Source organism: Leucoraja erinacea, chromosome 14 (genome assembly GCF_028641065.1).
Source record: "Leucoraja erinacea ecotype New England chromosome 14, Leri_hhj_1, whole genome shotgun sequence".
NCBI lineage: Eukaryota > Metazoa > Chordata > Chondrichthyes > Rajiformes > Rajidae > Leucoraja > Leucoraja erinaceus.
In genome coordinates this window covers 12574387-12600109 of record NC_073390.1, presented here as the reverse complement: position 1 = coordinate 12600109, position 25723 = coordinate 12574387, and the positions used below count along the sequence as shown (strand labels likewise).

General features: G+C 43.6%; 1 protein-coding gene across 3 annotated transcripts in view; it reads right to left on the bottom strand.

Annotated features, from left to right (window-relative positions):
• The window catches only part of nyap2a (neuronal tyrosine-phosphorylated phosphoinositide-3-kinase adaptor 2a), a 145269-nt gene that overhangs the window by 38935 nt on the left and 80611 nt on the right, over nucleotides 1-25723 (bottom strand). For all 3 annotated transcript variants that reach the window (XM_055645616.1, XM_055645617.1, XM_055645615.1), the window contains one exon: nucleotides 16763-17848. In XM_055645616.1, coding sequence (XP_055501591.1) covers nucleotides 16763-17848 — 1086 coding nt within the window. The remainder of the gene's footprint in view (nucleotides 1-16762; nucleotides 17849-25723) is intronic.

Genomic DNA, 25723 nt, shown 5'->3' with positions numbered 1-25723 from the left:
CTTACCTCCAGTTCCCTCCCCTCTACTTTCAGTCTGAAGAAGGGTCCTGACCCCAAAACATCACCCATTCTTTTTCTCCAGAGATGCTGCTTGACCCGCTGAGTTACTCCAGCACTTTGTGTCTATCCTTGGTACATACCAGCATCTGCGGTTCCTTTCTATGCAGTTCTTGTTCTGTAGTGGGAAGCAGCAGGTCAATAGTGCGGGCTTCTAGATATTATTAACACTTAACTACTGTGGCAATGTACACACTATTACATGAGAAAGGAATGAGCGTACAGCAAACTGAAAACAAAGTCAGAAAATGCTCAGTGGGCTGTACTAGCTTTGTGGAGAGAGAAAGAGAATTAATGGAGATAGACACAACGTGCCAGGGTAACTCAGTGGGTCAGGCAGCGTCTCGGAAGTAAAAGGATTGGTGACGTTTCGGGTTGGGACTCTTCTTCGGAGAACGAGAACAAGAATCGGATCGTTTTGTTCCCGACCAGAAATGTCACCCATCCTTTTTCTCCAGAGATGCTGCCTGATATGCTGAGTTATTCCAGCACTTTGTGCCTATCCCCAGTATACACCAGCATCTGCAGTTCTTCTCTACATAAGAGAATTAATGGTGCAATTCATTGAAATTGGCCCCAACACAATTTTCTCACGCTCCCCACACCCATAAATTATTTGTAGGTTAAATGTTCTCAATTTCCATGTTGAATTTATTACATTTCTCTGCTCCCCCTACTCATTGGGATAGAGAGTACAAAGATCCAGTTTATGCACATCTCTTCAAACCTCGTCCATTACACTTGATGCACCCAATGTAGCCTCTTTTACATCGGCATGAACAAGCGTACATCAGACGATCATTTTGCTAAACACATGCTCTCTGTCCACCAGGGCCCAATGTATCTCCTGGTTTCTAACCATTTTAACTCCCCTTAAATAAAGATAAGTCTGAAGGAGAGTTCCAACCTGAAACATCTCTTGCACATTCCCTCTCCAGATGCTGCCTGACCGGCTGATTTTCTCCAGCACTTTGAGTTTTGCTCAAGATTTAAGCATCTGCCGTTTGATAGTTTTCCACAATGAACTCTTGTCAAGACTGGAAAATGTCGGAAAGATAACAGCCTAGAATTACATTAGATGTGCATTTGTGCAGGAAGGTGCAAGCCCCAAATTTCTTGTAAGGTCCTCACCACATTCATTCTGATTACAATTCCACCGCGGATTGTGTACAGGAAATCAGTGGCACAGAGGTCAATTGTCAATGAATCTTCATTGCCACCTGTACAGATGTACCGTAAAATTATTTTTTATTTTTGCATTCAGTCAGTAAAGCATTGCCATACCTACGCACAATGCCCAATGAGTACAAAGCATATAGATATAGTCCTGCTGTTTCCCAACCGTTATCCTGGGAATTCTGCTCACTGAACGTACATTAGGTTAGACCGGAGGCAGGTTCTGCATCTCCATTGGTCTCAATAGAGAGGAATGAACGTGGGGGAGAGAGGTACAGGTCAAAGACGCTACAGTTGATTCATCGATTATTTGTAAATTTCTCGTGTATTCAAGTGCCTTCACTTTTAATGATATTTAAATTTTCTCAATGAGAATCAATGATGAATTCAGTGATACTTTATTGTCACATGTACCTAGGTACAGTGAAATGCTTAGTTTTGCATACAGCCCGGTAAAATCATATAGCAGACCTCACCTAAACAAGCGTCACCACGTTTCGAACAGTCATATCTGCCTGTTCCCCCCGCCCCCCCACTCTGGGCCCCCCCTTTGTTCTCAGGCGCCCCCTCGCCAGGTTCCCCTTCATTCTCGGTGGCCTCCTGCCGGGTAGCTCACAGCGGTATGATTTAAAATCAATTTTGAAGGATTAGTTTGAATCTGTTTGAGAGCTGGAGGCATCTGTCATGGCATATCTATGGCTGGGTATACCGTACTCCACCTTGCCCATCGCATCAGAACTGGAGATAGATACAAAAAGCTGGAGTAACTCAGTGGGTCAGACAGCATCTCTGGAGAAAAGGAACGGGTGACGTTTTGGGGTCGAGCCCTTCTTCAGACTGAGAGTCAGGGGAAGAGGGAAATTAGAGATATAGACGGTGATGTAGAGAGATACAAAACAAATGAATGAAAGATGTGCAACAAAGTAATGATGATAAAAGAAACAGGCCTTTGTTAGCTGTGGCCTAGGTAAGAACAAGCACAGGTAATGAGGCTCAACAAGCCAACTTTGAAGCTGGTACGATTTGCGTGGGAGGAGGGATGGAGAGAGTGGGAATGCAATGGTTACTTTAAGTTAGACAAAGCAATATTCATACCACTGGGTTGTAAGCTGCCCAAGCAAAATATAAGATGCTGTTCCTCCAATTTGCATTTGGAGGAGGCCCAGGACAGAAAGGTCAGTATGGGAATGGGAAGGGGAATTAACGTTTTTGGCAACTGGGAGATAAGGCAGGTCCAGGCAGACTGAGCAAAGGTGTTCAGTGAAACAATCGCCCATGTCTACATTTTGTATCCATCTTCGGGTTTATACCAACATCTGCAGTCCCTTCCTACACATCAGAAGCGACTTAGTGGACCAAGATGCTGACAGGCAATCTGCTGCAGGTAGGTGCAGACAAACAGGTAAGGAGAACACAAGATGTTCACTGTTCCCAGGGCATCGCAAGCCAGTAGGTTTTAAACTGGGGCAGAGAGATGGCAGTGAGAAAGAAGGAATGAACTGAAAGGTCTGAGGTGGTGTTGAAGGCAGCAACAATTGCCCAACAGGAAAAGTGGTGTGCATAGGGATGGCAATGGGACAAGCATAGGTCAGAGGTGCTAATGGGAATAGCAACCAACTGATGCTGGTTGAAAACAAATAGAACAATGGTTAGGGTTGGAAATTGTTGAACTTCATCTGAGTCCAAAACTATGGTTGCAAGAGGACATGGATTTAAAGTTGTTGGTAATTGCTCTGTTGGATTTCAAGGAAAATGTACAAAAAATGTGGAAATGTTTGAGCTTACACTGGAACATCTTCGGAGGCTGTGGATAGAAAGACCAAAGCTATCTAATGCTCATATAACACCTGCGGACTGAATGAAAATGTTTCACCCGTCGGTAGCTTGTGTCGGCACACAAAGTCATGTGGCAATTACTGAAAGCTAGAACAGGGACAAATGTAACGGAACATTCACGTTAGTCGCTGGTTTAAATTCATCAAGGTGATTGAATTATTTATAGAACTATGCAAAAAGCAGGAAGCAGCATCACCCTAGGTGAAGCTGGTCAATACAGTAGGATATATACTCATCCTTACAATGGAAATGTATTATTCAGTTCTTAAACCTCAATTGTTTGAAATTGAGTAATATAGGACCCCAAAAGGGACTGAGATTACATTTTATTCCATATGAAGTGATCCCTGAGGATACTGCAAGAGAGCACTCAAGGCAAATGATAGTCTCTAGCCAAGTATAATTTGTGTTATTGAATTTGTCATTGTAGTGGTGACATCATTACACCATACCCGATCTTCAGAGAAGCTCCTTTCAAAGGTTTTTAAAGGGATATTTTCAGCCAGTGGGCTCAGTATACAAACATGCTATAAAAATGCAAGGTTTATCTCTACTCAAAAACCTCCTCAAACACATTTGCCACTCTAGTGCACTCTATTCCAGACTCCCACTTCAATGGGTTTAACCTGCTTCACTGGTAACTCTTCACACGTGTTGTTCACTGTGTAATAAGTTGTACTGCTGTCTCTTCTTTGTGATGATATAAAGTTTACATTACAGAAGGAGTTTATTTGGCACTATTTTTCCATCAGAACAGTTTCTTCCCCACTGCTATGAGCTAAAAGTGTTTAGACTTTAGACTTTGGAGATGCAGGGTGGAAACAGGCCCTTCGGCCCACCGAGTCCGTACCAACCAGTGATCACCCATATACCAACACTATTCTACACACTAGAGTCAATTTACAATTTTTACTTAAGCCAATTAACCTACAAAACTGTTTGTCTTTGGAGTGTGGGAGGAAACTGGGGATCCTGGAAAACCCCCATAATATTAAGAAACTAATACCAATACTATAGAGTTTATTTTACTTCAAATGTACATCCAATTACTGTCTGAATGCAGAAAGGCTTTCTGACTCTGCCACCTTTTCAGACAATGAATTTCAAAACCCTGCCATCCACTCGGTGAATATTTTTCCTTACTTTCCATCTAGAGTTTTTACCAGTTACTTTAAGTCCATGTCTTCTTGATAAATCAGTCTGAAGAAGGGGCTCGACCCGAAGAGTCGCTAATTCCTTTTCTCCGTAGATGCTGCCTCACCCGCTGAGTTTCTCCAGCATTTTGTGTCTTTCTTCTTGATAAATCTCTCTTAGACAACAGTTTGAGACTCCGGGTGCTGTCTGTATGGAGTTTGTACGTTCTCCCCGTGACCGCGCGGGTTTTCTCCGCGATCCTCAGTTTCCTCCTGGCTGCATGATGGCACTTTCTGCCACTCTTTAGACTTTAGGGATAGAGCGTGGAAACAAGCCCTTTGTCCTATCAGCGGCGACCAGCGACCACCCCGTACACTAACACTATCCTACACACATCAGGAACTATTTACAATGTTACCAAAGCCAATTAACTTACAAACCGGTACGTCTTTGGTGTGTGGGTGGAAACCGGAGCACCCGAAGAAAACCCACGTGGTCACAGAGAGAAGGTACAAACTACATACAGACAGACCTGTGATCAGCATCGAACCCGGTTCTCTGGCGCTAGAGGGCAGTAGCTCTATTGCTACGCCACTATGCTGCTTGTTTATTGAGATAAGATTTATTGAGCAGTAATCAAACAGATTGGAATTTGTCCTGTTTTTGTGAATAAGCCCATAGTTGGGCAATTTTCCAAATTGTTAAATAAATGTCCATATTGTAACTGTTCTAGAAAAGTTTGACTAGAAAGCTCTGTTGCATCTGGAGTATTACAGCCCAACTTGCCGACCAACATGCCCCATTTATAATAGTCTCACCTGCCCGCGTATGGCCCGTATCCCTCCAAGTTGGGCTGTAGGGCCTGTTTCCACCCTGTATCACTCTATGTGGGCACACTTTGTATCAGTGGTTTAAAGATGTCTTTTCAGGCACAGAAGAATTTCTAGACATTTCCCTTTAATCTCAAAATGAGCCCTATTTGCTTTTTTTCCATTCACATCAGCGACTCTTGAGAACACAATTAAATAGTAAGTTTACAAAATATGTGAATTTCTTCATAACCTTCAGTATTAAATGAAGGGTGACAGATGGTTGCTTACAGAGGTTAGAAGACGCTGACTGGTGCATTACTTCTACATAAGAGAGAATGATGGAGAAGCCAGAAATTTAGGCATCTGTTGTAAACCTTTCAATCTTCTGCAGTTTCCAGCTTTTATTCCCAAGCTTTAATCTATATCAGTAATGGACAGAGGTGCAGCGCTGCAATTTGTAAGGTAGACACTGCATATAATAGCATTTCTATCGGGAGATTTATCTGCATCACAACCCATCACTGATGGGTGAAGGAAGAAGAGAATGCACTGAGCCACAACAGACACAAATGTCTTCTTCTTGGGGTGGTACAGTGGTGCACTGTAACTGAGTTACAGTACCAGGGACTTGGGTTCGATCCTGACTATGGGTGCTTTCTGTACAGAGTTTGTACGTTCTCCCCGTGACTGCGTGGCTTTTCTCCAGGTGCTCTGGTTTCTTCCTAAACTCCAAATCTGTACAGGTTTGAAGGTCATTTGCTTTAGTAAAATTAGAAATTTTCCTTAGTCAGTGCGATAGTGTTAGTGTACTGGGTGGTTGGCGCGAAGGGCCTGCTTTCAACTGTATCTCGAAAGTCTACAGTTTAAAGTAGAGTCAAAAGTTTTAAGAGGTGTGTAACACATGTGCATAAAGAATATTTAACAACAAGGCTATTTGTCAAAGTACGTCCAAAGATGTACAGGTTTGTAGGTTAATTGGCTTAGTAAAAATGTAAATTGTTCCTAGTGTGTATAGGATAGTGTAATGTGTGGGGATCACTAGTTGGCGCAGATTCGATGGGCTGAAGGGCCTGTTTCAGCACTGTATGTCTAAACTAAACTAAACTCAACTAAATGAATGAATGTTACACAAAAAAGCTGGAGAAACTCAGCGGGTGCAGCAGCATCTATGGAGCGAAGGAAATAAGCAATGTTTCGGGCCGAAACCCTTCTTCAGACTGATCGGGGGCGGGTGTGGGCGGGGACAAGAAAGGAAAAAGGAGGAGGAGCCCGAAGGCTGGGGGATGGGAGGAGACAGCAGGGGGACTGAGGAAGGGGAGGAGACAGCAAGGACTAACAAAATTGGGAGAATTCGATGTTCATGCCCCCAGGATGCAGACTCCCCAAACGGAATATGAGGTGCTGTTCCTCCAATTTCCGGTGCTGCTCGCTGTGGCCATGGAGGAGACCCAGGACAGAGAGGTCGGAGATGGAGTGGGAGGGGGAGTTGAAGTGCTGAGCCACCGGGAGGTCAGCTTGGTTATTGGGGACCGAGCGGAGGTGTTCGGCGAAACGATCGCCCAACCTCCGCTTGGTCTCACCGATATAGATCTGCTGACATCTAGAGCAGTGGATGCAATAGATGAGGTTGGAAGAGATGCAGGTAAACCTCTGTCGCACCTGGATGAATGAATGAATGAATGAATGAATGAATGAATAAGTTTATTGGCCAAGTATTCACATACAAGGAATTTGCCTTGGTGCTCCGCCCACAAGTGACAACATGACACACAGTGACAGTTAAGAATGACATAAAACATTAAACATTAATAATAAAACATTATTGATTAAACATGTGAATGAAATAAAATACCAGAGCAAAAGGAGGCTACAGATATTTGGTTATTGAGTAGAGCTACTACTCGTGGAAAAAAGCTGTTTTTATGTCTGGCTGTGGCAGCTTTGACAGTCCGGAGTCGCCTTCCCGAGGGAAGTGATTCAAAGAGTTTGTGGCCAAGGTGAGAGAGGTCAGAGGTGATCTTACCCACTCGCTTCCTGGCCCTTGCAGTATACAGTTCGTCAATGGAGGGAAGGTTGCAGCCAATAACCTTCTCAGCAGATCGGACAATTCGCTGCAGCCTCCAGGTGTCGTGCTTGGTGGCTGAGCCAAACCAGGCCATGATGGAGAAGGTGAGGACAGACTTTACGATGGCCATATAGAATTGGACCATCATTGCCTGTGGCAGATTGTGCTTCCTCAGCTGCTGCAGGAAGTACATCCTCTGTTGTGCCTTTTTGACTGTGGAGTCGAAGATAGCCCCCCACTTAAGGTCTTTGGAGATGATGGTTCCCAGGAACTTAAAAGACTCCACAGATGTGACTGGTGTTGTTGATGGTGAGTGGGGTGAGGGGAGGGGGAGCTCTCCTAAAGTCTACAATCAATTCCACTGTCTAAAGAGCATTGAGCTCCAGGTTGTTGCGATGGCACCAGGACGCCAGCTTTGACACTTCCTGTCTGTAGGCAGATTCCTCCCCATCCTGGATCAGTCCAATCAGGGTTGTGTCGTCCGCAAACTTGAGAAGCTTGACAGAGGAGTCAGTGGGGGTTCAGTCATTGGTGTAGAGAGAGCAGAGGAGAGGGGAGAGTCGGCAGCCTTGTGGTTCTCCTATGCTGAGGGTCAGCTTTTCCAGTCTCACATTCTGCTTCCTGTCTGTCAGAAAGTTGGTGATCCACCGACAGAGGGGTTCAGGCACAGTCAACTCGGAATGTTTGGACTGCAGTAGCTCTAGCACAATGGTGTTGAATGCAGAGCTAAAATCAACAAACAAAATTCTCGCATAGGTCCCCTTGCGATCTAGGTGCTGGAGGATGAAGTGCAGGCCCAGGTTGAATGCATCATCCACAGATCTATTGGCCCGATATGCAAATTGCAGAGGGTCCAGCAGGGGGCTTTGTGATATTTTTCAGCTTGGCCAGCCAAGCCTTTCGAGGGTCTTCATGACTACAGAGGTCAGTGCGACAGCAAAATCATGAATCTAAATCATGTACAGCACTTCACATTTAATGAACAAAATGCAATAGCTGTTTAGGATTCATTTAAATCGTTATCACCAACATGCAGCAAGATAGAGCAACTAATTTGCACACACAATCCACAAACACCAGAGAAGATGGACAGATAGGCAAAGGGGAAACATTTGCTATGGATTCAGATCAATGATATGGAAAGAGAGGGTGCGTAGTCCAAATTCTCCTCGTCTCATTGAGTGGTTGAGTTGAGCTCTCTATATCTTCACTCTCATGGTAGGCTGCCTATTTTGCTTGATGGAAGGAAACAAGCCCATATCCCTCCAAACCTGTATTATCCATATACCCCTCTAAATGTTTTTTAAATGTTGCGATAATACCTGCCTCAACTATCTCATCCGGCAGCTCGTCCCAGACACCCACCACCCGAAGTGTGAAAAAATGACCTTTTAAATCTTTCTCTCTTCACCTTAAACCTATGTCCTCTGGTTCTCGATTCCCCTACTCTGGGCAAGAGACTCTGTGCATTTACCCAATGTGTTCCTCTCATTATTTTGTCTACCTCTTTAAGATCACCTCTCACCCTCCTGCGCTTCAAGGAATAGACTCCTAGCCTGCTGAACCTCTGCCAAGAGCCCTCGTGTCCTGGCAACATCCTCATAAATCTCTGCACCCTTTCTAATGGAAGATTTAACAGCGCCGACAGATCTACCTAGTCTACAATGCACAAGGTGATTTGGTACCATCCTCGACAAGATAAATGGTTACATGTTCAACATCACCCTCCAGAAATCTAAACACAGAAGTTCTGAAGGAACTGTGTCCTAACAGAGGTGCCAGCCTTTCGATGGTAAAATCTGCCCACTCAGCTGAACATTAAAAAATCCTCTATAACTAATTGAAGAAGAATGGGAATCACCGACGTATACTGGCTGATGATTATTGCTCAATCAACATCTAAAACAAATCATTTGGTTGTTATCACTTGCACATTTCTGAGGCTTTGCTGGAAGCAACATGTCCATTATATTTCTTAATGTCAGCACCCTGAAAATCACTTAATTGACTACAAAGTGCTTTCAGATGTCTTGCTCATATGAAAGGCACTATATCAATGCAAATATTTTATTTACGTGTGCAGGAGCTGAAACTGAAGCACACTTAAACTCAAGGTGAGAGAAACTACTCTGTTTAACTAACTAGATACTGTACAGAGAGACATCTTACATCACATGATGGTGAATCTATGGAATTAATTGCCACAGACAGCAGTGGAGGTCAAGTAACCGGGTATTTTCAAAGCAGAGATTGATAGGTTTTTGAATAGTAAAGACGTCAAAGGTTAAAGTTAGAAGGCAGAAGACAAGGGTTGAGAGGGAAATTAGATCAGCCATGATCGAGGGGCAAAGCAAACTCAATGGGCCAAATGGCCCAATTCTGCTCCGATGAAGGGCAACCTCTTCACATAGAGGGTCGTGGATATATGGACAAGCTGCCAGATAAGGCACTTGAGGCAGGTCCTGCAACAACATTTAAAAGACATTCGGACAGGTATATGGATTGGAAAGGTTTTCGAAGGATATGGAGCAAATACAGGCAGGAGGGACGAGTGTAGATGGGACATCTTGGATGGTATGGGCAAGTTGGGTCCACTGAAATGCCAAATTACTTTTCATGAGGGATTCATGGAGTTTATAAAGTTGCAGTATTACAGCACAATGGTAAATATGTTATTTGTACTGCATATTTTCTCACTGATTGCTAAAGCAACAGTCAATGTTTTGTTTAGTTTAGAGATACAACGCGGAAACAGGCCCTTCGGCCCACCGGGTCCACACCGGCCCGCGATTCCCGCACACTAACACTATCCGACACCCACTAGGGAAATATATATTTTACATTTACCAGGCCAATTAACCTACAAACCTGTACGTCTTTGGAGTGTGGGAGGAAACCGAAGAACTCTGAGAAAACCCACGCAGGTCACGGGGAGAACGTACAAACTCCGTACAGACAGCACCCGTAGTCGGGATCGAACTCGGGTCTCCGGCGCTGCATTCGCTGTAAGGCAGCAACTCTACCGCTGCGCCACCGTGCCACCCAACCCATAGATTTTATAAATAAAGCAAATCCCCACTCTGAATTCTCCTAGGCATTAAATATTCACCCGTAGTGTTTTTCTGAAATATAATATTGTGTTTTTTATTGTGTGTGTGTGTATTTTTGAAGATTCTTTTGATCAATATATCTGATGAGAAGTAAAGACACCAGGGATGCTGTAAGTCAAGGTGCAGGAAGGTCAACTATCCAGTTTGCCACAGCACGCAATTTAGACAAAGTGGATTTAATATCAATAACAGACATAAATCAGTCAGAACATGCTAACTAAATCAATTTTAGTGGCCACGGGTAGGGAGCAGACATGAAGCACATTGTGCACAAACTGAAGTAATCATTTTAAGTAACAAGTATGGCAGGCCAACTGTCACAGCGAGCTCCGTCAAACATTTGGTGGGTTATAGGCTGTTCTTCCTGATGGGGTTGTGTGTGACAACGCTGCATCACAAATGAGGGAGAGCATCTCTAGAGAGAAGGAATGGGTGACATTTTGCGTTGAGACTCTTCTTCAGACTAGTCAGGGGAAAGGGAAACGAGAGATATAGATGATGATGTGGAGAGATAAAGAACAATGAATGAAAGGTATGCAAATAAGTAAGAATGATAAAGGAAACAGGACAGGAAAAAGGAAGGTTGCCTTAAAATTACTTGATTAACTGATTTGATCCCCATATACAGAAACATGGAGCTATTTAACATGAATCTGATATCTTCTCATACTATCATGGTCATACAGCATAGAAACAGACCCTTCAGCCCATCTTGTCCACACCGACCAACATGTCCCATCTACCCTCGTCCCACCTGCCTGCATTTGGCCCATATCCTTCCAAACCTGTCCTATCAAGGTAGATAATAGACAATAGACAATAGGTGCAGGAGTAGGCCATTCGGCCCTTCGAGCGTACCTGTCTAATTGTTTCTTAAATGTATCTGCATCAAGTACCTCCTCCAGCAGCACGTTCCATTCACCCACCATCTTTTATGTGAAAAAGTTGCTGCTCAGATTCCTTTTAAATATTTCCTCCTTCACGTTAAACCTATGTCCTCTGGTTCTTGATTCCCCTACTCTGGGCAAGACACTCTACCCGATCTATTCCACTCATGGTTTTATGCATGATCTTCTCATGTATGGAATGATTTACCCGGTTGAACTTTCCTATCGGATTATTAAGGACGCACATTGCTGATGTGGTAATGAAATCTAATGGGCCTGTCCCACTTAGGCAAATCTTTAGGCGACTGCCAGAGACTAGTTTTAATGGAATTCACCTACGACACCTGGAGACAACTTACGACAGCACCTACAACAACCTACGGCAGCAAAAATTGTCGCCACTGTTGCCGAAAAATGTTCAACATGTTGGGAATTTTGCGGCAGTCGCCTGTAGTCGCCCTGATAATCGCCTGTGGGACAGGCCCATAAATTAGGGTGAGATTTTAGTCTTCGTAAACTGAGAACTGTGGATTGTTGTGTGAAATTCTGCCCAACAACAAAAGTGACAATCTCAATGTCCTTCCATTCCAATAAATAGAATTAAATAATCCTGTGTGTTTTGGAAGGTGCTGCGATTCTTGGCTAGATTCTACTCAGCTGATGCTCAAAGTAAGAACAAAAGGACCATGGGCAGAAGACCAGTAGCCGCTCGTGCCTGCTCCACCACTCGATAAGACCGTGGTTGATCCAAACTTGGCCACTTTCACATTCTCTCCCCTTTGTAAGTCAACTATGTCTCAACCTTCATAAATTCATCTGTAATAGGAGCAGAATTATGCTATGGCCCATCAAGTCTACTCCGCCATTCAATCATGACTGATCTATCTCTCCCTCCTGACCCCATACTCCTGCCGTCTCCCCATAACCCCTGACACCTGTACTATTCAAGAATCTACCTACCTTTGCTTTAAAAATACCCATTGACGGCCTCCACGGCCTTCTGGCAATGAATTCCTAGATTCACCACCCTCTGCAGCGAATATTTTTTTATTATTCATATTTGGGTATCTGAATGTCGACCAATAATTTTACCCACCCCCAATTTAAAGAGTCATCAAATCATATAACATTATGCCAAGGGCTGGCACAGTAGAGTTGCTGTCTTCAGGAGCCAGAGACCCAGGTTCAATCCTGACTTGGGGGGTGTCTGTGCAGAGTTTGTAGGTTCTCCCTGTGACTGCAAGGGTTTTCTCTGGGTGCACGAGTTTCCTCCTATATTCCAAACACGTGCAGGTCAGTAGATGAATTGGCTTCTGTAAATTGGCCCTCATGTATATGATAGTGTAGGGGTGATCGATGGACGGCGAACTAAAGACAGAAATAGCCCATGGCCCATATCCCTCTATTCCTTTCCTATCCATTTACCTGTCCAAAATGCTGGAAAATGATTATACATCACCTCCTCTGGGAGATTGTCCTACCCACCCACCACGCTCAAAAAACCTGCTTTTCTGATTTCCTTTCATTATTTCTCCTCTCGCCTTTAAACTATGTCCTCCAGTTTTAGTTCCTTGCAACCTTGGAAAAAGGCAATGCCCGTCATCATTTTATAAGCCTCAACTAACTCACACCGCAACCTCGTGTGCTCTCATGAGAATAATCCCAGCCTTTCCAAACTCTCCTTGTAAGCCTCAATTCCAGTCAATACCCTGGTGAATCTCTTCTGCACTCTCTCTAGTGCTACCACATCCTATCCACAGTGTGCTGACCAGAAATGCACATGTTGTACCAACCACGTACAACTATAACATGGTGTCCCAACTCTTGTTCTCTCTCCCCTTGTCTATGAAGGCAAGCAAGCTAAATGGCTTCTTCACTCTCCTCTCCAACTACATCACCGTTTCCAGGGAGCTATGTGTTTGCACCCAAGATCCATCTGTACATCAATGCTTCTAAGGCCACTGCAGTTTACTGCATATGTTTAGTCAATATTAGACAACTCAAAATGCATTACCTTGCACTTGACTGGATAGGATTGAAAGATGATATACTGCCTTCTTGAATCATTGCTGAAGCCACTCTCACAGTGTTAGAAACATAGAAACATAGAAAATAGGTGCAGGAGTAGGCCATTCGGCCCTTCGAGCCTGCACCGCCATTCAATATGATCATGGCTGATCTTCCAACTCAGTATCCTGTACCTGCCTTCTCTCCATAACCCCTGATCCCTTTAGCCACTAGGGCCACATCTAACTCCCTCTTAAATATAGCCAATGAACTGGCCTCAACTACATTCTGTGGCAGAGAGTTCCACAGATTCACCACTCTCTGTGTGAAAAATTTTTTTCTCATCTCAGTCCTAAAATATTTCCCCTTTATCCTTAAACTGTGACCCCTTGTTCTGGACCTCCCCAACATCGGGAACAATCTTCCTGCATCTAGCCTGTCCAACCCCTTAAGAATTTGGTAAGTTTCTATAAGATCCCCGCTCAATCTTCTAAATTCCAGCGAGTACAAGCCAAGTCTATCCAGTCTTTCTTCATAAGAAAGTCCTGACATCCCAGGAATCAGTCTGGTGAACCTTCTCTGTACTCCCTCTATGGCAAGAATGTCCTTCCTCAGATTAGGAGACCAAAACTGTACGCAATACTCCAGGTGTGGTCTCACCAAGACCCTGTACAACTGCAGTAGAACCTCTCTGCTCCAATACGCAAATTCATTTGCTATGAATGCTAACATACCATTTGCTTTCTTCACTGCCTGCTGCACCTGCATGCATGCCTACTTTCAACGACTGGTGTACCATGACACCCAGGTCTCGTTGCATCTCCCCTTTTCCTAATCGGCCACCATTCAGATAATAGTCTACTTTCCTGTTTTTGCCACCCTGATATGAAGTTACTGCAGTAGTGGTGGGCAAACAGCTGGCATGAGGAAGAGCCATCAAGAATACCACATCTTCAACACAGGCAAATCTCAGTACATGAGTGCTGGAGATATGGTTCAGGCATTTGCACCCATCTTTGGAAAAAATTTCCAGACAGATGATCCATCCAGATTCTGCAACATTATAGAAACGTATCTCCAGCAAATTTGATTCACTCCACCTGGAATTATGGAGAGCACTGGGCAGTGCAAAGACTATTACTTCAGACAACATTCCAGGTGTAGTATTGAAGACATGCGCCTCGGAACTAGCTATACCTCCACAAAGATACTCCAACACAATCATAACAATTGCATCTGCTAAACAGTGTGGGGAATTGCTTATGTACTGTTCACAAAATGTGGGACAAATCTAAATAAATAATTACCACTTAGAGTCATAGGGTGATACAGTATGGAAACAGGCCCTTCAGCCCAACATGCCCACACCGGCCAACATGTCCCAGCTACACTAGTCCCACCTGCCTGCATTTCATCCATACCCCTTGAAGCCTGTCTTATCAATGTACCTGTCTGTTTCTTAAATGTTGGGATAGTTCCTGCCTCGACTATCTCCTTTGGCAGCTTGTTCCATACACCTACCACCCTTTGTGTGAAAAGGTTACCCCACAGATTCCTGTTAAACCTTTTATCCTTCACCTTAAACCCATGTCTTCTGATCCTCGATTCACTCACTCAATAAGTTTATTAACATTATCAGCAAAGAGATGGAGGATTTAATTGACAATGTCATCCAACATCATTTAATCACCAATAACTTCTTCATTGATGCCCCAATTGGGATTTCACCAAGACTACTCTGTTCCAGACCTCATCGAGTCAAGTTGAATTTGGTTGCAATAGACACAAGTACAGTGAGATACAGGTACAATGACAAATTGCACTGTAATTATTCTCCTTCATTGCTCCAACAACATCTCACAAGACTGTGATGGCCGCTACCCAGAGGACAAGGCCAATAGGGAAATTCATCACTTACAGGATCCCCTTCCAAGTCAGAAACCATCTTGGCATTAACGACTACCGTGGTTCTGTCATCATTGTTGAGTCTAAATCTTGGAATTCTCTCCCTCACGTAATTGTTATGTATCTTCAGAACTAAGTGGATCAAAGAGGTGGCTTCCCATTAATTTATTGAGGAATCAGGAACAGGCAATAGATGCTGTTTTTCCTTGTGATAGTCAGATCCTGAGAAATAATCGGATCGAGAACCAGAGGGCATAGGTTTAAGGTGAGGTGGGAGGTATTTAACAGGATCCTGAGGGGTATCCTCTTAACACAAAGGGTGGTGGGTATATGGAATGAGCTGCTGGAGGAGGTAGTTGAGGCAGGTACTATCATAACGTTTAAGAGACATTTGGACACGTACATGGGTAGGATAGGTTTAGAAGGCTATGGGCGAAGCGCGGGCAGATGGGACTAGTGTGGATGAGGCATGTTGGTTGACATGGGCAAGTTGGGACGAAGGGCAAGTTGGGATGAAGGGCCTGTTTCTACACCTATGACTCTAAATAAGAGGAAACACCTGGATTTCAAGGTTATTTGTTTGCCATGACTTGAGGCAAACATTGCCTATTACTTTTAGTAAATGTTATTCTTGTGAATTTGAAGGTCTCAGATGCTGGGAGAAGGAATATTATTTTAGGTTTAGTTTAGTTTAGTTTAGAGATGCAGCGAGGAAACAGGCCCTTCGGCCCATCTAGTCCACGCCGACCAGCGATCCTCACGAACTTACACTACCCTACGCACACTAGGGACAATTTACAAGTATACCAAGCCAATTAAGCCTACAAACCTGTACGTCTTTGGAGGGTGGGAGGAAACTGGAGCTTTCCGGAGAAAACCCATCAGGTCATGGAGAGAACGTACAAACTCCATGCAGACAGCATTTGTAGTCAGGATCGAACCCGGGTCTCTGGCGCTGAAAGGCAACAACTCTACCATTGTGCCTGTTATTCTATACTTTACATCTGACACCAATGCAAAGCAATCTCAGATTGAGTACACCACAGCATTTTATACTCGCTGCTAGAATGTGAGTAACATTTGCATTAATTTCTGCACTGGCTTCATACTTACAGGAGCTCAGCCACATTGTTCCCACTACATGTGGTTAAATAGGAGATAACTGTCCATTACTGCATGCACTGGGTTGCAACATAGAGCTAACGACCTCATTGCAAAATCTGTTTGGTCTTTTTAACTCTCCATTTATAGTGTGGATAATCTGACTTTAAGAGCAGACAGACAGAACTCGGTGCGAATTCACACAAAGGGGTGGTGGGTGTCTGGAACAAGCTGCCAGAGGAGGTAGTTGAGGCAGGGACCATTGCACCGTTTAAGAAACAATTAGACAGGTACACGGATAGGACAGGTTTGGAGGGATTTGGGCCAAACGCGGGGAGGTGGGTCTAGTGTAGATGGGGCATGTTGGTCGGTGTGGGCACGTTGGGCCGACGGACCTGTTTTCCGCACTGTGTGACTCTATGAGCAGCCCATTCGGTCCATTGTGCCTTCTTCACATATGGTTAGATCATGGCTGATCTTTTTCATCAGTGACACTTTCTTTAATAAGCCAATGTTGGCTTTTCTACATAGTCTATGAATTCATTACTTTACACCAGCTCACAAACTTGTTGGGCAAGTTCATTTATAGACCGTTCCATGAACGCCCATAATCTTTCTGACAAAGATGATTATTATTGTCTTCATTAAACTACAAGACCAGACAATGACTTACTTTCCATGGAGTCCTTGGATTTCCTTCCACTGGCCGATTTCCTCAATAGACTCCTTCCTGAGGTAAAGAGGCAGCTGAGCTCTTCCAAGGGGCTGGTTGGTGTTCTGGAGCGTGACCCACTATGCCCTGATCCTTGGGACAACGAGACAATTCCTGTCTTTCCTCCCTCCTGTACAGGGGGTTTTGTAGTCTGAGGCACTGCGGAAGAACACCTTGGTGTTGGATGTATAGACTCGTAGGGTGGGGGTCTTTTTAAGCCTAAAGGAGTCATGGACCTCCCGATGGAGACAGGGGATGGGGTTATTGAGTGATTGAAATGACTTTGAAGACTATGAGGAGATGGCGCCCTATAAAGAGTTGATGGAAGTGGAGGGGAAGAGGGCCTTCCGGTGGCACTGACTCCATGGGAAGATGGCAAGTCTTTTTCTACCTTCTGGTATCCAGCCGACTGTGCAGGGAGAGATGATGGGGAAGCACCACCTTGCTTGATATAAGATATGCTTGTTTCCAGGACTGGAAGCTTTATGACTTCGAGAGGAGTTAGAGGGGATTCATCAGAAGCTGGCGAGCATTGACTGGGAGCGGGGGGGAACACTAATAGAGGGGGGCGATGAGGGAGCAGGTTTGGGAATGGAGGTGGAATCTCACAAAATAATCCCTTTGTTGGGATTGATGACTTTGTGATATCCACTTCAGGCACAGTTGGGGTGGGACATTGGGAGTGACAGTCTGTTTGGCCTGCACTGCTCCATTTGAAGTCCTGGACCACTTCGTCGAATAATGGATACTTCATTTCCTCATAAACTGCTTCACTCTGATCATCGTCTTCCCTCTTAATATCACGTAATATATTCCCGACCATTTCAATATACACAGGCTCATCTTCCTCAGTTCCCCGAGTCGGACTACACGCTTGTCCTGAAGTGGTCTCTTTGCTTGTGCCGGCGGTCGACTTTCTACTGCTGTACTTTGAGTCGTATGTTTCGTCAAAGGACGTGCTGAGCTGCGTGTTAGGGTCACGCCTCGGCTTGGGAGGTGGGATCTTCTTGCCGTATTCATCACTGTGGGGCCTGGGTTTCGTTGATGCTAGGGCAAAGATAAGCAGGCATATAATCAGGCAAGTCACTCTTTCAGATATATCCAGCCATAAATGATTACTGCAATGAAGAGATGCTGGTTAGTTACACATTTAAAAGAACACAAATAAGATGTAATGTGCCTTTCATGATTTCATTATGCAGTATGAACATTAATTTCTCTAATTTCAAGTATCTCCTGCATTCCTTTCCCTCCCCTTTCTCCCACCTGCTCCCCTATCCTAGTCGTTCTACCTGTTCCACCAATCACATCCTTGTATCCCTCTTGTTATCCATCACACCTTCCCCTGCCAACAACGGGCCATTATGGGCTCCACCCTTCCTCAAGCCATCTGTTGCCGGCCTTGATTTGTTTAGGCTTGTTCTCACCACCAGTTAATTAACCTCCCCCCCCCCCCAACCTCCACTTTCAGTCTGAAGAAGGGTCTATTCTGTAGGGATGCCGCCTGACTCGCTGAAGTACACCAGCATTTTGTTTCTATCTTCTCATCCTAAAGACAGGTAAGTACATTTGTAGAATACTCACTGCTGGAAAGTGACATCGATGATACATTTCAGTCAGTCAGATGCCACCAAATAATCATCAAATATTAAATTGTAATAATATCAGTAGAGGGGTAAATGTTGGCTAGAAAACCAGAGAGCGTAGTTGGAACAGAAAGAAATGCAGCACAGGAATAGACTCTTTGCCCCATATGTCTGTGCTGAATATGATGCCAAAACAAACACATTTCATCTGCCTGCACATGATCCATATCCCTTCATTGTCTGCATATCCATATGATCCATATCCCTTCATTGTCTGCATATCCATATGATCCATATCCCTTCATTGTCTGCATATCCATATGTCTATCTAAAAGCATCCATGCACTTCCATAAAACTCTGTTTTTGTACTTTTACCATCCATGTGGGATGTTGGGAGTTAGATGTGGCCTTTGTGGCTAAAGGGATCAGGGGGTATGGAGAGAAAGCAGGTACAGTATACTGAGTTGGATGATCAGCCATGATCATATTGAATGGCGGTGCAGGCTCGAAGGGCCGAATGGCCTATTCCTGCACCTATTTTCTATGTTTCTATGTGAGAAGGCAGATTGGTGCTAATTAAGGGCCTGTTTCACTTTCCCGAGTTACTCACGAATTCTCCTGAGTTTTTCCCTTGATTCAAACTCGGAGAATTGCGGCAATAGCGAGCCGTGGGTACTTGGGGCTATTTTTTTTACTTGTGGACATTTTTCAACATGCTGAAAAAACGTCCCGACTTACCTGATGCCCTGAGTACCTATGGCTGGCATTGCGAGCCGCTACGAAACATCTACGGACTCCTACGGGCTCCTACGGACTCGCTACCAACATTACCCGACGCTCCTCGAGTTCGAATCAAGGGGAAAACTCGGTAAAGTGGGTGTGACAGGGCCTTAACTCGGGGAAGTGAGACAGGCCCTTCATCATTCCATCTGGAATGTATCTGATTTGTGTGTCTCTCCTTCAGAACTGCAGCCTGGAATTTTATCCTTAAATTCTTACACTAGACCTCATTTTGGAGGCAGAAGGACCCCAACAAGCCACAGTTGACATTGGAAAACTTTCACTTACTGAAAATCCAAAATTAATAAATTTACTGTTTGGGACAGACCAGTGGAAATTAACCCACATGTTGATATTTGCGATACTGGGTTTCACTGTGAATACTGCACAATTCATATTCCGTACTTCAAAAGAACATAGAGCAGTGCAGCACAGTAACAGGTCCTTTAGTCCACAATGTTTGTGCAGACAATGATATCAATTTAAACTAAGATGTTATTTTAACAATTGTTTTAAACTGAACAACTGAAACCAGTCTGAAGAAGGGTCCCGACCCAAAACATTACCTGTCCATGTTCTTCAGAGATGTTGCCTGACCCGTTGACTTACTCCAGCACTTTATGTCCAATTTAAAATAATCTTATCTGTCTACACATGGTCTATATTCCTCCATTCCATGCTTGTTTATGTGCCTGTATAAATGCCTCTTAAATGTCGCTATTGTGTCTACTTCCACCACCACCCCTGGCAGTGCGTTTCAGAGCACCTACTACACTCTACATGAAAACCTACCTCACACATCTCCTTGTGTAAGAAGGAACTGCAGATGCTGGAAAATCGAAGGTAGACAAAAATGCTGGAGAAACTCAGCGGGCGAGGCAGCATCTATAAAGCGAAGGAAATAGGCAACGTTTCGGGTCAAGACCCTTTTTCAGATTGAAGAGTCAAAATGTTGCCTATTTCCTTCGCTCCATAGATGTTGCCTCATTCCCGCTGAGTTTCTCCAGCATTTTTGTCTACCTTCACACATCTCCTTTAAACTTTCAATTTCTTACCTTAAACCTATGCTTGAAGTAATTAACATTTCAATATTGGGAAAAATATTCTGACTGCCTACCCTATCTATTTTTGCTCATAATTTTATATATTTCTATCAGGTCTTGTAAGTCATGTTCCAGAGATAACAATCCAAGTTTGTCGAACTTCTCCTTATAGCTAACACTCTCCAATCCAGGCAACATCCAGGGAATCTCTTCTGCACCCTCTCCAAAGCCTTCACATTCCTCTTGTGATGTGGTGATTTGAACTGCACACAATACTTCAAATGTGGCCTCAACAAAGTTTGACGCAACCATGCCTTAACTGATGAAGACAAATGTGCCATACACTATCCATCGAAGAAGGGTCCCAACCCCAAATGACACTCTCTCCACATATACTGCCTGACCCACTGAATTACTCCAGCACTTTGTGTTATGTTCAAGATTCCAGCATTTGGTGTATCTTCCATACTCTATCAAGACGTGGTTGCCTCTTTCAAGGTACCATAGACTTGCCCCACAATATGTTTCAAAATATTGCTGGCCAAGAACTCAAAAACAATTAAAAAAAACTGCAAATCTAAAATAAAAACAGAATTACTTGAAACAGTCAGCAGATCAGGCAGCATCTGTGGAAAGAAAAACAGAGTTATCATTTCAGGACAGAGACCCTCATCAGAACTCATTTGGTTAGATTTACAGTAAACAACCCCTCACATTAGAAAACAAGATGCCATTTTGAGGTTGGGCAAATATGTAAAGAACTCCAGAAAATAACTGAAAAGAAGCATGCAGGTTTAGCAGGCAGTGAAGAAAACGGATGGCATGTTGGCCTTCATAACAAGAGGAGTTGAGTGCAGGAGAAAAGGGGTCCTTCTGCAATTGTACAGGGTCCTAGTGAGACCACATGTGTGCAGTTGTAGTCTCCAAATTTGAGGATGGACAAGTGGGACAGGTCCTTAACATTTCAAGCTATTGAGATAACATGTTCTTGCTACAGATTCCCGATGTATATTCTGTTCATATTCCAGCCACTGCAGTATTTTTGTTTTGCTTTCTATGTTAATAGAATAGATACAAGTCCTGACTATGCTTGGTGACCAATATTTCACCTAAAACTTGACAAGTGACTGGTTTCAGCTGGTGAGATGTGCAGGAAGCAACTGCAGATGCTGGTTTTAACCGAAGAGAGACACAAAAGGCTGGGGTAACTCAACAGATCGGTACTCATCTCTGGACAAGAGGAATAGGTGATGTTTTGGATCAAGACCCTTCCTCCCGAGACCTCACCTAACCTCACCCGCTGAGTAACTCCAACATTTTGTGTCTATGTCTAGTTTCATCTGGATCTCCTCTTCACATAGTTACTAATGTGGTGTTGTACTTTATCCATAGGTCTGTGGGTGCAATTAGTAAAGTTATTAATTCGAACAGTGGAGTCAGTGCTTCATCCATCCTGGACTCTGGCCTTGGTGGCAGACCAGCTGAGTCAAATGTATAACGCTTACATTGACGAGGATTTACGAGGGTGCTGCCGGGACTTGAGGGACTGAGCTAAAGGGAGAGGCGTAGGGGAATCAGAACCAGAAGATATAGGTTTAATGTTGTTGCAGGCTAGGACTATTTTCCTTGGAGCACGGGAGGATGAGGCTGATCTGAGCGAAGGAAGATGAGGGAAATAAATAGGATAGATGTACACAGTCTTTTACCCAGTGTAGGGGAATCAAGAACCAGAAGATATAGGTTTAATGTGCAGGAAGGAACTGCAGATGTTGGTTTACTCCAAATCTAGGCACAAAATGCTGGAGTAACTCAGCGGGTCAGGCAATATCTCTGGAGAAAAGGTGATAAATAGGAGACCCTTCTTCAGACAAAATGTATAGTAAGTAACTGCAAATGCTGGTTTACACCGAATATAAAGGATTTGCAGATGTTGGTATACACTGAATGTACAGCTTTAAGTTGAGAGGGGATAGATTAATATGAACCTGTGTGCGTATATGGAATGAGCTGCCGGAGAAGATAGTTGAGGCAGGTACTATGACAACTTTTAGAAGGCATTTGGACAGGTACATGGATAGGAAAGCTTTAGAGAGATATGGGTGATTCCGAGGCAGGTGACACTAGTGCAGCTGGGGCATCTTAGTCAGAATGGGCAAATTGGGCTGAAGGGCCTGTTTCCATTTATATGACTCTATATCATTACTCTTGGAAGTTCCAAAATTTATTACAAATGTACTCTTACAACTTATAAAGGCTGCACAGATTTCAGACAGTATCTGCCCAAAATCTCTCAACGGGTAGCTGAAGCACATGAAATAATGGTCCATATTCCTGTGGTCATACAACAAAAGATCGTAATAGAGCTCCTAATAGTCATTGCTAAAACACAGGCAGCCAATATATGCATAAGGGCAGTTTATAGATTTATTTACAGCATGTATTAGGCATATTAGCATTTGATATTGTTCCAGCACTTTGAGACTGCACATCAACCTTCAGGCTGTTCACAGTGACGTTAGTGGGCAAATGTTTAGCTTGTCTACTGGCTGTTCATTTTCACTGTACATTTCAAGAGAATTTCAACTTCTCTCAATAAATGGATTAAAATCTGTGCCAAAAATAATACAGCAATATCACATAAATTCAGCAGTCTAACATATCCTAGCAGCAATCACCAGGCTACTGTTCTTAAGCAAATTGCAATCCTAGAATAATCTTCAAATCCCTTGTGTAACACAAGTATATGAATAATCGTGATAGTTGTTTTGCAGCAAAGTAAGAATATATGTATGGAAGACCAGAACTGACATTTATAAACAATAACTTCAATAAACCAAGGGAAGGGTATAATTTCTCCCGGAGGTGGAAATGTCTCATAGATTATGTCGAAGCATTTAAGAATGTGCTCATTTTCAGTGGGGTCTTTAAATTGAATTATGTCACAGAAAGCCTTGCCTTTGTCTTCTTCGGCCATTATCATCTATCTCCATTGCCTTTTCTGCAGATGCTATTATTTAGATTGTTTCTACTTTAGAGGCTTTCTCAGTGAATCACCCATCGATTTTTATGGAGTAAATTGTGCTGTTCCACTGCTTTCAAAAAGCAGTCGCCTGCAGAACGACAGGCTCTCTCACAATAAAGAAAGAAAAAGAAAGTTATAAAATATATCTTCACGAGCTGAGCAGTGAACAACTCCTATGCTTAATGTAAAATCGCAGGAAGTTAACAAACTTCCTATGCAATAATTAAAATGACACTAATGTAATTAACAGATCCTTTAATGGAATCATATTTCAAAGTGAACACGTTGAAAGCATTCCATGGTGTTACTGTGCAACAAGACAAAGATCATATTTGATATTCTGAACACTTATCCAATTGGTGTCCATAACCATCAGGGCTGTTGGAATTGACTTTTGTGCAGAATTAATTACCGCAACAGCTCCAAATGGTTCTGATTGAGGTTAATAGAAAAATCTGCAGGATGAGCTCTCTAAATACCTTGTGCATAAAAGGGGAAATTATGTTATCCACAGCTGCATGAGTAAGATTGATCTAATACCTAGTGTGAAGGGCTGATATTCATGTGTTCTGCTTACTCTATGGAATACCAATGCTTTGATTTAACATGCCTACTTGGGTGTCCTTGCTTTTATTTTATTGCTTTGCTGTTGAGAGGTAATCTTAAATCCCCACAATGGATAGGAGAACCTAGGAACCAGGAAAACACAACAAATTGCAGATGCTGGAATCTTGCAGGTGCTGCAGGAACTCGGCAGGTCAGGAAGCATCTCTGGAGAAGATGGAGAGGCAATGTTTTGGCTAAGGACCCTTCTTCAAAATTTCATAAAATGTGCTTTTAACGGTGATAGATTTGGGAGTACCTGTGTAAGCTGCTTTGGGAAGCTGGGTTTGTTGTAATATACAAGTAGTTGGGAGTCTGTTCTTGATATTTTGGCAGACATTCACATTTAACATTGCCCGGGCTGGGTGATGTTACAGCCAAATGGAGATGGGAGCATTCTGACCAAACAGTTATGTACTTTCGTAAAAGAGCTCTGGTGAAAGGAGGAGGATGCACTACCCTCCCCCCAGTCCTTCACACAAACCCTCTGAATGGACAAATTGTGTTGGAAGGAACTACAGATGCTAGCATACTGAAGATAGACACAAACGGCTGGAATAACTCAGCGGGACAGGTAGCATCTCTGGAGAAATAGGATGGGTGATGTATTGGGTCAGAACCAGTCTGAAGAAGGATTCCTGGGCCGTAATGTCACCTGCCCTTTTTCTCCAGAGATGGTCCCTGAACTGCTGAATTACTCCAGCACTTTGTGTCCATCTCCAGAGGTGCTGCCTGACCTGCTGAGTTAAAGCCCTGTCCCGCTGTACGAGTTCATTCAAGAGTTCTCCTGAGTTTGCCCTGATTCGAAGTCGGAGATTTACGGTAATGGCCGCTCGTAGGTACCCGGGGCTCTCGTGGACATTTTTCAACATGTTGAAAAATCTTCACGAGTCTTCCCGAGCTTACCGCATTTCCCGAGTACCTGCCGTTAGCGTTACGAGCCGCCAAGAGACGTCCCTGAGCTCCGACGTACCCGCTACGTACATTCTACGTACTTATCACGAGTTTTTTTGTTTTTTTAACTCGGGAGAGCTCTTGAATGAACTCGTACAGTGGGACAGGGCTATTACTCCAGCTCTTTGTGTCTACTCTTTGAATGGACACTTGCCTCTTCTCCTCCAAACACAACTACAGACCTTCTTGGATACCTAGGGTTGTCACAAATCGCTCTTGACTGCAACTTTCTTCCATTGGTTTTTCTCCCTGGTTGCTCGCCAACATATTCTTCATTTTTGGGCAGAAAAGGGAACAGAATAATAACAAAGAGATTGTGTGGGTAAAATGTATCCATGGCTGGACTCCATGGAGTCATGGACAACACCAAGCTTTGGGGTATTAGTTAGCTAAGTGACAATCTTTTGATTTTAATTTCCAATAGTTTGCATTGAATAAAGATGAGTATTATCAGGATGCAATAGCACTATGTCACGTTTCATTTTGTCTGAGATATCCCGACTGTAATCATTGGGACATGGATTTAGTATGCACATGGATAGCTTTGCTCAGAGGACAAGGGCTTCCTTACTCTGGCTAAATTTATAAGATAATATATAAATTATAAAAGTAATCATTAGTTTAAGTTTAGAGATTCAGCTCAGAAACAGGCCCATCAGCCCACCGGGTCTGCGATCCCCATACACAAACATTATCCTACACAATTTACAATCTTTACTGACGCTAATTAACCTATAAACTTGTACGTCTATGTGGGAGGAAACAAGAGCACCTTGGGGAAACCCAAGCGGTTATGGGGTGAACGTACAAACTCCGTACAGACAGCACCCGTAGTCAGGTTCGAACCTGGGTCTCTGGTGCTGAAAGGCAACAACTCTACCATAGCGCCACCGTGCCACCCCACATTTTGATGACCTTTGGTCTTAAAGCAGC